Below are 16,324 nucleotides of genomic sequence, written 5' to 3'. Positions count from 1 at the left end.
GGATGGTGGGGAGAGGTAGAAGGAGGTAAAGGGGAGGATCAGTGGTGACAGAAGGAGACTTGACTTGGTGTGGTAAATATAACACAATACACGTAGGATGTAGTTTAGAATTGTACACCTGAAACCTATATAATTTTTAAAAAGAAATGTGAATTAATGGTTAACTTTTTTATAATACATTAATAAGATAGTGATACTGAGAGAAAGTTATTGATAAAGGGAAACTTAAGTTTGTCTCAAGCAGGCAGTGTGATTTTGTACCAGTTCTCACCAGTTCAAAAGTACTTACTAAAGCGAAGAAGGGAGCTATTGAAAATCTAGGGGAAAAGCATTCAAGGAAAGGAACAGCAAAGATGTTGACTTAGGCAAAAATTTGTAATATTGTTGTGACTAAAAGTTAGCTACTGTGTATAGAATATTGTGAATGATGAGGCATAGAATAAAATAGCTGAGAAAGGTACACACGATTCAGGTGATGTGGAGATTTATAGGCCATGGTTAAAATAAAGTTTAGCTTTTTATTTTTCATGGATTTCACTGGAGGATGATATGACTTTATTTGTACATTTAAATAATGACTGACACCTGAAGTGGAGAATGGGGTAAGGAAGCAAGACTGGATTAAGAAGACTGTTGGGGGAGGTCACTGAGAGGATGGGATTGCTGGTTGACTTGTGAACTGGTCCCAGGCAATCAGAGGCTCCTCCCTCCCTCCCCTGTCTTTAAAACATACATTGTGCCTAGAGTCAGAGACATTTCAAGAATGCAGTCTTGACAGAGTCATGTGTTGTTAGACAATCTGGACTGAATACGTGACTAAACCTCATTAAGGCCTCCTCAGAAACTTAAGACTGGTGGGTGGAGGTAGCAATCTCTTTTTTTTTAGGCTGTCCCACACTAGCCCAGGGTATAAGTTGCCTTGCTTATTAACACTGTCACCTACTAATCTGGAGTGGTCTGACCTTTCTTTGGTCTCTGCTTGCCTTCCATGTGAAGGGGGCAGTTTCAGTTTTCAGCCAGGGAACTCCCACGGCTGAAAACCAGTGGAATCCAGGTATAAGGCTGCTGTAGTTTGGCTAGGTGGACATTTTTAGTGAGAATAGCTCTGGAAGTGGTAAGAAGTGATCAGACTTGGAATATATTTGGTGATATGTTTGCTGATGAATTAGATGGCAAGTGTGAAGAATGACTACTAGGTTAATGGTGGGAACAACTGGATAAATAATGATAGGTTTTTGTGCAGTTGGGTACATTGGGAAGGAGGAGACTGAGATGTTAGAAGAGAGGACAGTGAAATCAGTGGTCAGAGTAGATTTGTATTGTTGGAAACTCCAGGAGAATCCAACTGGAGACACTGATTAGGCATTGTCTGGAGATTAGAGTTGTAGCTCTGGGAACCATTAGCCTATAGAATTGGGACCCAATAAAGTCATCCAATAAAAGTATAAATGGAGAAGAGGAGAGGATAGAACCTTGGGGGAACTTTAGCACGTAGAAATTTGGTGGAAGATTAGCCAGAATTATCGCCTTACAAGGCTGGTCAGGCCATGACACTTTCTGGTTCAAACTCCCCAGTGACTTTCCTCCATAATTTTGATAGAATTCATGGTTCTTCTGGGCCCTTAGTTTTTTTTCTCTCTTTCTCTTCCCTTTTTTGCTCATTCTCTGCTAGCCCTGCTGGCTTTCTGGCTTTTCCTTGAACATCTCAGGTGTATTCTTGTCTCAGGGCAGCTGTACTTGCTTTTTCTCCTGCCTGGAATGGTTTTATCCCAAATATTCCCATGGTTCTCTCCCTCACATTGTTTACATTTTTTAAATTTTAAAATTTTTTTTGTATTTTTCCGAAGCTGGAAACGGGGAGGCAGTCAGGCAGACTCCTGCATGTGCCCAACTGGGATCCACCCGGCATGCCCACCAGGGGGCGATGCTCTGCCCATCTGGGGTGTTGTGACCAGAGCCATTCTAGCACCTGAGGCGAGGCCATGGAGCCATCCTCAGTGCCCGGGCCAACTTTTTGCTCCAATAGGGCCTCGGCTGCAAGAGGGGAAGAGAAAGAGAGGACGGGGAGGGGTGGAGAAGCAGATGGGTGCTTCTGCTGTGTGCCCTGGCAGGGAATCAAACCCAAGACTCCTGCACACCAGGCCGATGCTCTACCATGTTCACATTTTTAACATTGTCACTGAGAGGACTTTCCTGACTGCCTAGTATCCTCTGATGCTTTTTCAATAATAACTTTTTTTTCTGTGTAATGTGCTTTCTGATCTTTATTAGATGATGAGAGCTAGCCTTATAAGCATATTCAAATTAAAGAATTTGTGACTGGTGCTCTATAAGTGAATGATGTTTTCATTTGCATTTTTAATAAGGCTTTGTAGATCTGTCTTAGAGTTTGAGATGGAGATAGGGACAATGCTGAGGTATGTTTAATAATATCTTCAGCACTTATTAGTTATATTAGTTAGTATTGTTTGTATGTAAAACTACCCCATATTTAAGACTTTATATGATTATTAGAAATTATTGTCATATTAGTACATTGTGCATAATGTAACAAAGTCACATCTTGATCTTTACAGTTGATGTAATCAGTATGAATTAATTAAATACCAAGAAAGTCAGAAATATTAGCAGGGAGTTCCAACAATAAAATGGTAGTAGATAATGTCAGCAATAAAATTTCACAGCTAATACAAACTTTCCTCACTTTTTTTTCATTTGGTTTAAATATTGTAAAAGCAATAAATTTTTTATCACTTATTTTTTCTTGCTCTTACTGGTGTAGTAAGAATGTATTTAGAATCAGTATAATGAGCATAAAGTAGAAGCAATTAATAGAGGCAAATCATGACTCTGTCTTATCAATAATAAATTGATTGATTTTGTGGACAGTTGACTGCATCCTATTACTATGCTTTATTAAAACTTTAGCTGTCAATAACCTAGTTAATATTTTTTAATTTAAATTATTTATCAATTAGCTATATTAGATTTTAAGTGCTCACTGACCATTTTATAAAACAAGAAAGTCATTTAAAGGTTATCTTCTAGACCTTTAAGGAAAAGATGCCATGCTTGGAATACTTTTCAAACTGTTAGTGTGATGTAGCATGTGTGGGGTAGTTTTACATGCAATGGTAAACTGCATGCGTGGATTAGCTTTGGAATAGTATAGAAATCATAAATTCACTTAACCATTAATCCCTCCTGGTTTATTATACCATGGTTTGTAAAAATATAATTCTTTTTGCATATATATGCTTATATGTATACTACTTATCATGTCAGATAAGTTGGTGTATAATATACATTTTTATTTTATCATGACACTCAAAATGAGCATTTTTATTGACCATGAGTGTAAACTGGTCTTGGAAAAACATATACTGTTTTATTGAAATAAGTATAGTATCTCCAGTACTGGCATTTAGTGACAAATGATGTTTTGAGTATATAGTAATATTCTTTTAACCCCATGGAAGGAGGAGGAGAAGAAAGACATTATTTCTTAGACACCATGTTCCAAACATTTGTTTGAAGTACTTCGTATGTATTATCTCATATCTCCTTCCAAAAATTTAATATGGAGGTATTTTTTATGTCTATTATATAACTAGGATACTGAGGCATAGAGACATTAGTGAGTGGTCAGCCAGAATATAAACAGATGTAGTACAGTATGGACCCTCATAATTCTCACTGTCAAGGTGCAAGTTACACTGCTTTGCTATGCAAATAAATAAATATATGTACATATGTCAATGATCTTTTAAGAAGAATAAATAAGAATCATTAAAATTGTTAATTAGGAAGTGAGCCAACAAACAAAACCAATTTATTTACTGCAAAGTATATTACCTTTTAATATGTGTGGAATTATTAAAGTGCACAGCCTTTATGTAACTTTGATGAACATAAAGAAATAGTTACAATATTATATAAAATATAGATGGATGGAGTTGATCAGTAAAAATTGTACAGAGGAAATAATAAGGTAATAATTTTGAAGAAATGAAAATATGCTCACTTAATATAGTTCTGCAGTTAAAATAGATATTTCTTTGAATGTTAACAAGAAAGAGAAGAAAACATAAATGTGTTTTTGTAATTATCAGCTGGAATCTCATGGCATAGCAATGCTTCCTTGGATTTTGAGTTGTATAATGTTAGTAATAAAACTAAAATTATGTTGTTATTTATGTTAAAGTGTTGGAATCCAAACACTTCCTTTTTTTAACTACATATGTAATGCAAAACATATTGTCATGATGCTTTGCATTATTTTGCTCTTTGTCTTTTTCTTGTCTTCTCCACCTCTTTCTGCTAGGCTTTCCTTTTTAATACCAACATATTGGATTCAAGGTAATATGTGGATGCCTTTAAAGAATGGTAGAATTCATCTTATGTGTAATAATAATATGTTTTATGTACATTTGAACAAATTTCAAGACTAAGTTCTAGCTGAGTATTATTTAGATTATAAAGAAAAAATAAACTCAGTTAACAAATATGTATTGATCTCCTGGTCAGTTTGGGAAAGCCCAAAAGGTAATATGATTGAATACATTGAAACATTTCCCAACTGCCAGGCAGTCTAGACTAAGTTTGGTCTGTGTGAGTGTTTGAGCCGGGGAAAGGTACCTGGATTTTTTACTGCAAATCTTACTCTGACCTTAGTAAACTGGATAAAAAAAAAATCATAGTAAGAAACAATAAAGCAGTTTATGTTTTATAGTTAGGTTTTATATCTACATTTATCTAACTAGAGACCAAATTATCTAAAAATATCCAATACAAGACACTAATTATATTACTAGTGTTGCATAAAATGCATAGGAAACGTGAGCTATTGAGATGGCTGAAGGATGGATTCAGCAGAGCTCTCCAACACAAGCAGCAGTTGCCACATTATATACTGATTTTTGCATTTTGAGTAGTAAATCTGTTGCTTGATAAGGAACATGCAAGTAGAGACAGGCATAAAGCAATGACATATATACCATAAATATTTAGGGCCACAGTGTGCAATAACTATGGATATAACGTGTGTAGGTGCACACCACATCTTTTTGCTGCACATTTTATTCATTGTATTATTTTAATTTCCTTTTTGTCCAGCAATGATGATATTTATCTGTTCACTGATTGCTAATAAGTGTCTAATATGGATATTATGCTTAAGACTTCCATTTGTCTCCTTGTATAATTACAGCACAGAATACCTTTTACTGCCATTCATTACTCCATTAGCCAAATCCATTTACTGTGTAGTATGTGCAGCTGCCCGTCAATATCATTATCTCTGAAAAGAATTCTGGCATCCCCCATATGTGTTTTTGCAGCTCACTCAGAAGAGCAAGGATATAGCCCAAATCTTTAGTATTCAGCCCTAAGTATATGCCATGAGACTTAAGGAAATTTAGGTTTGTTTAAAAACACTAGGAAATGTATTTGTAAAGTTTGTTTTCAAATTGGAAAGGACATGTTTCTATAAAAATATTTAACTTAAATGCTGTATGTGAAAGGATACTTAAATCCTTTTTACTTGTGTGAAAGCAAAATTTTAGATGATTTGCAGCTTTAGGAAAGAATTGTCATTCTGTCAGCCATCAAGTTCCAGACCCAGAGTTACTTCTGTCGCTCGCTCTCGCCACTGTACCCCCAACATGTGCAAGCACAGCTTACATCAAACCTGTCACGTCTCTGTACAGTTCCCTACTGTTTTCTGCTACTTTAGTTTGGACCTTAACACTCTGCTTTTTAACTGAATGATCTGGCTTCCAGATTTTTCCTCCTTCCTCAGTCCATTCTGCAAAGTGATACCTAAATAATCTCCAGAATGCTTCTGATTATCCTAAGGCAACCCATTTCTTTTTCCTCTCTGCAGTCTGGGCTCTTCATCTCCATTTCCGCCCTGCAATTTAGACCCGCTCTTTTCTCGTCAACTCTTTCCTGCCCATGACCCTGCCCTGTTCTCCAGGACTAGAACAGCGGCTTTCTTCTCTCTCTGATCTCACTCCTCCTGGCTCTCAAGGTTTGCTTCCTTTGGGAGAACATCCCCCTGACTCTCATGGGCTTAGAGCACCTTCCTTTACCTCCGCACTTTTTTTCACTGAGTGACATAGTTTTTACTTTTGTGTCTTGTTAAGCATTTTAAAACTTCATTTAATAAAACCTGAAACAACATTTTGTTTGCTGTCATTTTTCTACCTATCTTTTCTAGGGCTTCCCCTGGGCTAGTTGGCTGCACAAATTTAGGGAGGTCTCCCACCTTTTTCATTAGGACAAATTGGTATTACATTTGGGCTAAACTAGACAGTGTCTCTACCTAGAACACCTCCGGATTTCCTGCCTCAGACAGCCAGATGATGGTGGAGCCTTATTTTATTGGCACATGAGGTCATATTGTATTCATGGTATTTAATTCTTAGGCAGCATACCAAAATGTCTGGGTTGGTCCTGACATTGCTATTTACTGACTATTTAAAACATGGAGAAATTAACCTTCTAGATAATTAGTTTCTTTTTATGTGAAGTGAAGTGTTAATAACAGACTCGCATTTTACAAGGCTTTTTTGAGTCTTGAAAGTAAAAATCATCTAGTTGTACATTAATGAACTTGACAATGTTTCCTACTTAACTCAATTTTATGCACTTAATATGTGCCAATATCAACTCACGTAAAAACTCATTGAACCTCCAAACAGCTCTGTGATGGATACTGACACATGTTAGATATAAGGAAACTGGAAAGCAGTGAAGTCACGGTCACAGGTAGTAGTAGTGATACTGGAATGGACACCTGGCTCCATGGCTCTGGATCCCGCTTGCAGCCAGGACACTGCAGGCCGCTCTGCATGGAGCACTTGTTGCTAGCAGCACTGCCCTGTGCTCTCCGTCTGCCTTCTCAGCCAGAAGCCTAGTGGTTTCAGACACATCCAAAGGCAAGCCAGTTGTTTATTCAAATCCTGGAACTTTTTCCATTTTCACTGTAATTATAAAAAAAAAAATGCAATGTCTAAACACTCATAATAACAAACCTGGTTTGTGATGAAAAGAAATAAATGTTGTGCAAATGTAGGGAAAAATTGCAATGCTAAAGTGAATGCATATGAGTTAATTTTATTTATATTGGAAATTGAGAATTCAGTATTTCAGCAATGAAAACAATGCAAATATGATGTACAAAATATATAGCATAAAGACAGCCTGGGAACTTATCAGCTTTAATCCTTTTATCTATTTTAGGACTTTCTGGGACAAGTGTTTTGTACATTGGGGGAGATTGTTGGTTCACAGGGAAGTCGCCTGGAAAAGCCAATAGTGTAAGTATTTTATCATTCAGACAATAAAATATTAATTCTCATTTTTATTTTTTCATTTTGGAATTGATGAATACATGGTTTTCCATCAAAAGTGGGCTTTAAAATCTTACTGAGTTTTATGTCCAAAAATAATTTGGATGTGTTTGTTAAGGATAATTTATATTTCAGCTGTCATATTCCATGCTACAAAATATTCACAAAATGAAATGAACACATTTAAAGAAGAAATTGTGTCGTTTTCTTTTTGGGTGTACTATTAAGTCTTAGATGTAGTCCTTTTTGAACACAATTTTATTCTTTTGGGCCAGGGACTATATGTAGCACCACTTTTTATACCATATATTTAATAAATGCATTTTTAGTGACTGGGGTTGTAGTAATTTTTATTACAAAATTCACTTGTAAAGAAGGCTGTTAAGTGTATAAAATTTAAGAGAAGTTGATCACTATGGAGTATATCTTCCACATTTACCTTCAATTACTGGGATCATGATTCATTTTTTTATTAGTTGCATGGGATAATTCTGTTTTCTCTGGTTCCAAATAAAGCAGAAAACAAACTGTAGACATTTTTCCTAATACTTTACTTTCCTCATCCATTTTCTTCTCTGGTTGGTGACATATTTTGAATCTGATGTTCAATGATTTTTAATTTAATTTATTTTTTAAATTTTATTTTAGTGAGAGGAGGGGAGGAAGAGAGACAGACTCCTGCATGCACTCTGACTGGGATCCACCCATCTAGCCCAACAGAGGATGATGCTCTGTTGCAGCGGGAGCCGATTTTCTTGGTACCTGAGGCAGAAGCCATGGAGCTGTCCTCAGCACCTGAGGCCAACTCGCTTGAGCCCATCAAGCCATGGCTGCAGAATGGGAAGAGAGAGAGAGAAAGATGGAGGAGGGATAGAGAAGCAGAATGTTGCTTCTCCTGTGTGCCCTGACTGGGAATCAAACCCGTGACAGCCACATGCTGGACCAACACTCTACCACTGAGCCAACCAGCCAGAGACTGAATTAATTTTTAATAGTAGCTCAAATATTTACAATTTCCCGCAGTCTGAACTGTTGGATTCAAGTTTTGAGAAAATACAGTTTTCATATCTTAATTCTATCCTATGCTTTGGTCTTTTCCCTGAGCCCTCTGAAAATGAGTCTTGTGCTACTCAATTTGTCTGCAACACTCATTGTGTCTTCCTTTGACTCACCAGCTCCTCTCTTTAGATTGTCCCATTATGATTTGGCACTATACCCACTCAGCAGTGTGTCTTCTCATGCTGTGAGATTGTAGTTGTAGCCATCCAATTTTCTGCATGATGCTGGCAGACTCATATTTTTTCTATCTTTAGGGAATCTCAGGGATGGATTCAGAAAGTCATTCAAAATGCTAGAATCAGCATCATTTTAAGAAAGGTTGCCGTTTTCTGCTCTGAGAGCAAAGCGTTTATTATGTTCATCAAGTAGACCTGCGGCCCTGGCTGGTTGGCTCAGCGGTAGAGCGTCGGCCTGACGTGCAGGGGACCCGGGTTCGATTCCCAGCCAGGGCACATAGGAGAAGCACCCATTTGCTTCTCCACCTCCCTCCCCTCCTTCCTCTCTGTCTCTCTCTTCCCCTCCTGCAGCCAAGGCTCCATTGGAGCAAAGATGGCCCGGCGCTGGGGATGGCTCCTTGGCCTCTGCCCCAGGCGCTAGAGTGGCTCTGGTCGCCACAGAGCGACGCTCCGGAGGGGCAGAGCATCGCCCCCTGGTGGGCAGAGCATTGCCCCTGGTGGGCGTGCCGGGTGGATCCCGGTCGGGTACATGCGGGAGTCTGTCTGACTGTCTCTCCCGTTTCCAGCTTCAGAAAATTACAAAAAAAAAAAAAGTAGACGACCTGCTTGTTCCTATTATTCTAAAGCCGGCATGACTGATTCTGTATGGAAGCATGGGGGTAGGAGGCAGGGACTGATTTGATTATAAGAAGATTCTTACTTTGGGAAGAAGGCGAGTTTCTGAGGGTAACTGAAAAAGTAGCAGTTTTGGTTTAAGGAGATTATGTTCTTTGTAGGCTGGCCATAGCAGCATGTGATCTTGGCATCAGTAGTGGGTGGAGAATATACGGAGAGGTCCAAGAGGGATTAGTGAGTGTCCTGATAGGTGTTGAACATACAAGGACAGGGACTCGGAGGCAGGTGATAATTGGAATCCCAACTCTGACAAGGATTGAAGAATGAAGCCCGATAGTGCTGAAGTTCAGCGAGAGTCATGTGAGGAGGGGAACACAAAGAAAGGGAGCTTGGGAATATGACAGAAGACCACAAAACAAGAATAAGGCTTGAGGGAACTTGAAGCTGAGCCTTGAAGGGTTGGCTTAAAAATCTGAAACAAATGTGGCCTCATTCTGAAGCAATGCTGTGTTCATGAGTGTCATAGGCATCAAGAGTGAGTGTGAGAAGAAAGGGAAGGAAGATAAGAGAATGGTTAGTCTTAAAATTGAGAAACATAGATATATACAATAAAACAATGTATGTCTGTCTTCATTGTGCAACCTTTGCCTGTGAAAATTCAGTCAATTTAGGGTGAAAATCTGGCCTTCAAAGTCGTCCTTATTAACTTCCCCAAAAAGACTGATACTGTTATACTCTGGTTTATTTTACTGGACGGAATGTCGAGCTGGAAATTAGATAAGGTTTTTAATTCTATCTTTGTTACTAATTTTCTGTATGATATTACAGAATTTGTATATTTATATTTTATTTTTATATCTGTGGGTCACATTTGTAATATTAATTTAGTCTAGAGTTAAATAAATAACAATTGAATAACCATTGCAATGGAGCTGGTAGTACATAGCCTTTGGAAGCAGTCAGACCTGGGTTTCCTAATTTATTAAGTATGTAATTGATCAAATTATTTTAAAATCTGAGATCGAGTTTTTTCATTGGAAATGTATGAATAATATACTTCTTAAAGGGTTGTTGTAAGAAATAACAGTACTTTATATAATACCTTTGTCATGGAAAACACTGAAACTTCAAAAACAATAGTAGTTTTCAACCAATAGTGGTTGTTATTGATACTGCTGTTATTAAATATAGCCTACATTTTTTTAGGAAGACCTCTTAAATTGAATCACCTAATAATCTCCCTAGGAAAGCCTTTAGGCAAATTGTGTATTCTCTAAAGTAGAGGGAATTTTAGTACATTTTCTTAGGTATCTCGCACAGGATTACAAGTCTCCCATAAAATGAAATTCAGTGAATATAATATGTAGCTGGACTACTTTCTTTAGACATGTGTGGCTCTTAGCCGATGCTCCGGAAGGACCTCCAGGGATGTGATTGTTGACCCCGAGTAAGCAGTTTGTATATACAGTAGGTGCAAGCTCCCATGCTTCTCGGTTCTAGTCAGAAATTTTAGTGCATTTAGTCATCAAAGCAAGGAAAAGGGAAAGGGAATTTTTTTTTAACTATATTAGTGTTGAACTTGACTGAGTTCTTATAATGTGCCAGTTGCTATTTAGCCTGTTTTACACATAGTAGCTTCATTAGCCCTCATAACACCAATATGAGGTCGGTGTATATTATCAGTACCCCAGTCATCATCAGAAGAAACTGAAAGGACTCTGGAGAAACCAAGATTCAAGTCAAGATTGTTTAGCTTCTAAGACCATATATTTAACCATATTACTGTATTGCCATCAATAAATGGATATACAATATATATATATATATATATATATATATATATATATATATTTTGTACTACTTTGAGAGAAAATAAATACTTTTATTTTAATAGTACAAAAGTATTTACATACAAGTCAAGAACATCTTTGGGTGGTTAGAAGAACTCTCAAGGGACACTCATTCTAATAGCTCATTTCAGGGTCGAGGTTCCTTCTCATTATCTTAGCCGCACAACTCTTTCGCAAGTATAGTCCTCAGGTAAAACGTGCTCATCCGTCCAAGAGTAAATGCCTCTTCTGCCTGTTGTGGGTCATGAAGACTCAACTCCTATGACCTACTTCAGCCTTCCACAGAATGTGCGCTGAGACTCTTCTCTCCCCTGTGATTCCTGAGAAGACAGCAGTAGTCCTAGACGTGAGGGGAAAGATGGCTTTCTAGTCCCTGAATCTCTACCAGGGTCGGGGGGACTGTAGCCACTCTCTCTATGGTCAACTAAGAGGGCAGCACACTTTTCCCAGAGCAGTGAGTGCAGTCTAAATAGGAAAGTGACTGGACAGAAATTTATTTAATTTGGGAAAGAAAGAAATAAGCATATCAATTTTTTTTCCCTGATCTTCTGGCAAATCATTATTTTGAATTCACCATACGCTGACAGGTAAATGTTCTTATCATTCCTGGTCATTTCTTCCATTTGGTAATGCAGAATGACTTCCTCCGTTTTAAAAACACTGCTTTCTTTCCTTCCAAAGTTTAGGAAGAACTTTTCAACGTATATTTTTAGTCAGTGTATTCATTTTTCAATATATAAATATGCCCTTCCTAGCTACTGAATTGATAGCTTCTCCCAGCATTATAGTGAGGGTTCTTTCCTTCTTCCTTCTGTGCTCTTTTTATTTTAAATTCTCTATCCTCCTTAAACAGGCCCACTAAAAAAAAAATCAAGGAAATACACACTAGATGTTCCTGCTATGTGCTTATTAATTTTTGTGTGAACCATGACATATGGGTTCAACAACACATTGGAGCGAAACACCTGAACAACCTTATATAAAATTCAGTCAAGATGCTGAATACTTTCCCCATGCCTTTCTTCAGGTAACAACTGTGGAAAGACTTAAAAAGAATTATATCTTCTGTATTTTGAAGAACTGTTGTTGTATTTTATAAATAGTAAGATTTTAATAATGTTTATTCAACTGAATTTTTCAGCATAATAGTCACATTTGTATTGGTTTTTCTTTTTTGTTAAATATACTAAATGTCTCACCTACACATTATAATTTTGCATTCTAGTTTCTCAGGACTTGAGACAGAAGTTCTAGATAATGATATCATTGTTACATGGTGCATTTTATTACATTAGAAATGCAAAGTCTATTTTTGCTAATATTAGCAAGCTAATGTTTCTGTAGTTGAATAGATTTTATCACCAGCAAAGTAATTTAGAGCTAGGATCACACCATTCTTGTCAAAAATCACTTTTAAAGGAAATCTCACTCTCCAGAGATTATGAACAGTTTACTTTGTTAACTGAAAAATTGTGTATCAAATCATTGGTTGTAATCATTAGGCTTCTGTACCATGATAATAACAACCTTGCTTTCCTTTTCATGTCAACATTTAGCATTCTAACTATAAAATGGGATCACAGTTAATTTATTATAATGTTAAAAATTACAGAGTAACATGGATTTCTTAATAAGCTCAATGTTTCAAATTTTAAACAAATGTTACAGTTGCAATTTTCTGGCATATGACATATTTTCATAGCAAATATAATGTAATTTCTTCTGTGATAACTGATTTCATAAAATCTTACAAATGACATATTGTTAATATTTTATTATTTTTTATATTGTTAATATTTTAGACATAAAACATATTGCATAGAAAGACAAGTGCATCTGATTTAAATTGGATGAATAATTAGTTTTGAGATGCTATTTGCATGGATCTCTTATTTTTGCCATCGGACCTGACATAATTTCCTCAGGTAGTTTGAAAAGAAAGCTGATATACTAAAAGTCAGTTCCTTTCCCCTTGAATGTTCGGGTTAGAATTTTCAGTTTTGGGCCTATTCTTTTTTTTTTAAATAAATTTTTATTAATGTTAATGGGATGACATTAATAAATCAGGGTACATATATTCAAAGAAAACATGTCTAGGTTATCTTGTCATTAAATTATGTTGCATACCCCTCGCCCAGAGTCAGATTGTCCTCCATCACCCTCTATCTAGTTTTCTCTGTGCCCCTCCCCCTCCTCCTAACTCTCTCCCTCCTTCCCTCCTGCGTCCTCCCTCCCCTCCACCCCTGGTAACCACCACACTCTTATCTCTTAGTCTGGTTTTTTTTTTTTTTTAAATAAAATAAATTTTTATTTTAATGGGGTGACATCAATAAATCAGGGTACATACATTCAAAGAAAACATTTTCAGGTTATCTTGTCATTTAGTTCTGTTGCATACCCATCACCCGAAGAGAGATCGTCCTCCGCCACCCTCCATCCAGTTCTCTCTGTACCCCTCCCCCTCCCCCTCTCCCTTCTCCCCTCTCCCCACCCCCTGTAACCACCACACTCCTGTCCATGCCTCTTAGTCTCGCTTTTATGTCCCACCAATGTATGGAATCCTGCAGTTCCTGTTTTTTTTCTGATTCGCTTATTTCACCCCGCACAATGCTACCAAGACTCCACCATTCTGCTGTAAGTGATCCGATGTAATCATTTCTCCTAGCTGAATAGTATACCATGGTGTATATGTGCTCCATCTTCTTCATCCAGTCTTCTATTTTTTTTTACAGTGATTAAAAGCCTTTAAGGAAACTCTTGGCCAATACAGCAAGAATCCATAAAAGAGTAGTGTCCTTAACATGATCACCAAGTCCAAGTTGGCCCCATCACCCTGCCAAATCCCTGAAAAATGCAACCCAACCACAGTTCAGTCTGTTAGGAGCTGTCACAGGGAGCAGGAGTCCAGGAAAGTTCCCCACAGGAAAAGTCCGCATGGCACTGGAATTGTTGTCACCATTCTATACTTTGCAGCTCATGTCCAAGTCCCAGTGACCACTGCTTCTAGCTGATAATGATTCAGGTAGACTGGAAAAAGCCATTTGCAGCATGCGTGGATATGGAGCTTCTGTTCTCCTCTGCCTGGAAAAATGAGACCAGGTTGCTTTTCCCTGGAGCTCTGTGACTGTGGCATGGTAAAGAGAACCTTGGGATACACTAAGCTGGGTGGCAAAGGTAAATTCATAATACAAGTTGGCAAAAGGAGGAAAGAGAGCTCTAAATTAGGAGTAGGTCCCATCCTGAAATATGAGTAGGGCATTGAGGTAGGAGGGATAAAGGAAACACTATATATTAAGCAAAGCAGCAGAAAATAGGACTATCAACACCCACAACAGAGATCTTTGAGGGAAGAATAAAAAACTTGACTATTCAGGCAAAACATAGTTAAGTAGCCCTTGTGCAAATGAGATCAGTTTACCTGCTTCTTGGAAGAAATACCCTAGGCTCGTCCACAGTGTCGTAGATGGGGCCGATGGCCCTGGGCACCTTCAGCCTTCAGTGGCAAACCCCAGCTTTCTGTGTCCCTTCCAGTGTCCACCTTCCAGTGTCCCTGTTTCCTCACAGCAGAGGCATGTAAGCCTGGCAGGCTTTAACTCAATGACCTTCCTTTCCACTATTGAAGCAGGACCCAGATGGCATCCTATGAGACCCCTTTGGGGTGTTGGAGCCTTTAAGGGTGTATCCTAAAAGCTGGTTGTTCCCCTGATCTCTATTGGGCTTTTTCTGCCTCTAGGTATCTTAAAGGTGGGGCCATTCTTTATGTGCCAATCCTGATGGCTACTAAGTGACTAATGTGTGGGTAGCATTTCAGTGTGGACACACTGGACAAAGAGATGAGTTACATTCTGCACAGGACACAGTGGAGCATGCGAGATTTTATCACACTACTGAGAATGTCACACGATTTAAAATTATGGATCGTTTATCTCTGGAATTTTTTATTTAATATTTTTGGACCATGGTTGACTCCAGATAACTGAAACCACAGAAGGCAAAACAATGGATAAGGGGCAGGAGACCGCTGTGACCTTCAAGCCCCCGATCACACATACTTTCCTCTCCTCATTCCCAGTCTTTTACCTTTGCAACCTTACTTTTTACTCTCAGGGAAAATAACCAAAAATAATATTAGTTGCTGTTTGTTATGTAACACTATCTCCCTTCATGCTATACTACTTTATGATCCCAGAAGTTCATCTTTAGGCATATAGTAAGAAAATATATATTAACTTTTATTGTATCATTGTTTATACAGAAAAAAACAAAAAAACTGCCAAAATATTCTACTAGCTTAATATTAGGGGAATCTGGAATTCATGAAATGGATTACTACATGGCAAAGAAAAATGAATAAACTATGGTATAACCACAAGAAGTTCCATCAATTTGATATTTTCTTTATGGTGTATTTGGGTGAACAGAAATTCTCAATTTTAATGTCAAACTTAAGTTGTTTTTTTATTTGTACTTCTTTTTTTTATCACTTATTAACATTCTTCTTTATTCTCATATTTCCTCTAAAAATGATTTATTTTTGCTTCCTGCTTCTAAAGTTCTAAATTTTGAAATATTATATGATAGTGTATTCTCAGAATAACTTTATTGGTTATTATTATATTATCAATTGATTGATTTCATTTTATTTACCATCTCCAGCATTGTAAATATACAGTCCAGTATTGTTGTTATTCATATTAACGTATATCCAATCTTCAGAACATTTTCGTCTTGTAACACCGAAACTCTGTACTCGTTAAACAACTCCTCTTTTCCTTCTCCCAGCCATTGGTAACTACCATTCTACTTTTCTGTTTGTATGAATTTGAATGATGTTGGAATCCTTGTTGAAAATTATTTGACTGTATGTGTGAGGGTTTATTCTTGGAACTCTTCTATTTCATAGGTTTCCCCACCTAGCTATATGCTAACATCACACTGTTGTACTTCTGTTGCTCCTTGTGATATGTTTTGAAATTAGGAATTGTGAATTTACTAACTTTGTTCTTTTTCAAAATTGTTTTGTCTATTTGGTATCCATTGAGATTTCATAGAATTTCATGACTATTTCTATATGTTTCTGCAAAAAATGCCACTGGAATTTTAACAAGGATTATGTTGACTCTTTAGATTGATTTGGGTAGTGTGGGCATCTTGACAGTATCTAGTCTTGCAGTCCATGAACATAGGATATTTTTCCATATATTTGTGTCTGTGTCTTCAATGCTTTATAGTTTTCAGTGTGAAAATCTTCCACCTCCTTGGTTAGGTT

The 16,324-nt window shown here is 37.3% G+C and overlaps 1 protein-coding gene across 1 annotated transcript in view; it reads left to right on the top strand.

Annotated features, from left to right (window-relative positions):
- Positions 1–16,324, top strand: part of CPNE8 (copine 8) — a 219,232-nt gene that overhangs the window by 70,664 nt on the left and 132,244 nt on the right. The window contains exon 6 of the mRNA XM_066258094.1: positions 7,246–7,322. Within this exon, the coding sequence (XP_066114191.1) occupies positions 7,246–7,322 (77 nt within the window). The remainder of the gene's footprint in view (positions 1–7,245; positions 7,323–16,324) is intronic.

This window comes from Saccopteryx bilineata, chromosome 2 (genome assembly GCF_036850765.1).
Source record: "Saccopteryx bilineata isolate mSacBil1 chromosome 2, mSacBil1_pri_phased_curated, whole genome shotgun sequence".
Lineage (NCBI taxonomy): Eukaryota > Metazoa > Chordata > Mammalia > Chiroptera > Emballonuridae > Saccopteryx > Saccopteryx bilineata.
The sequence above is the reverse complement of the archived record's forward strand: the minus strand, read 5'-3'. Positions and strand labels throughout refer to the sequence as shown.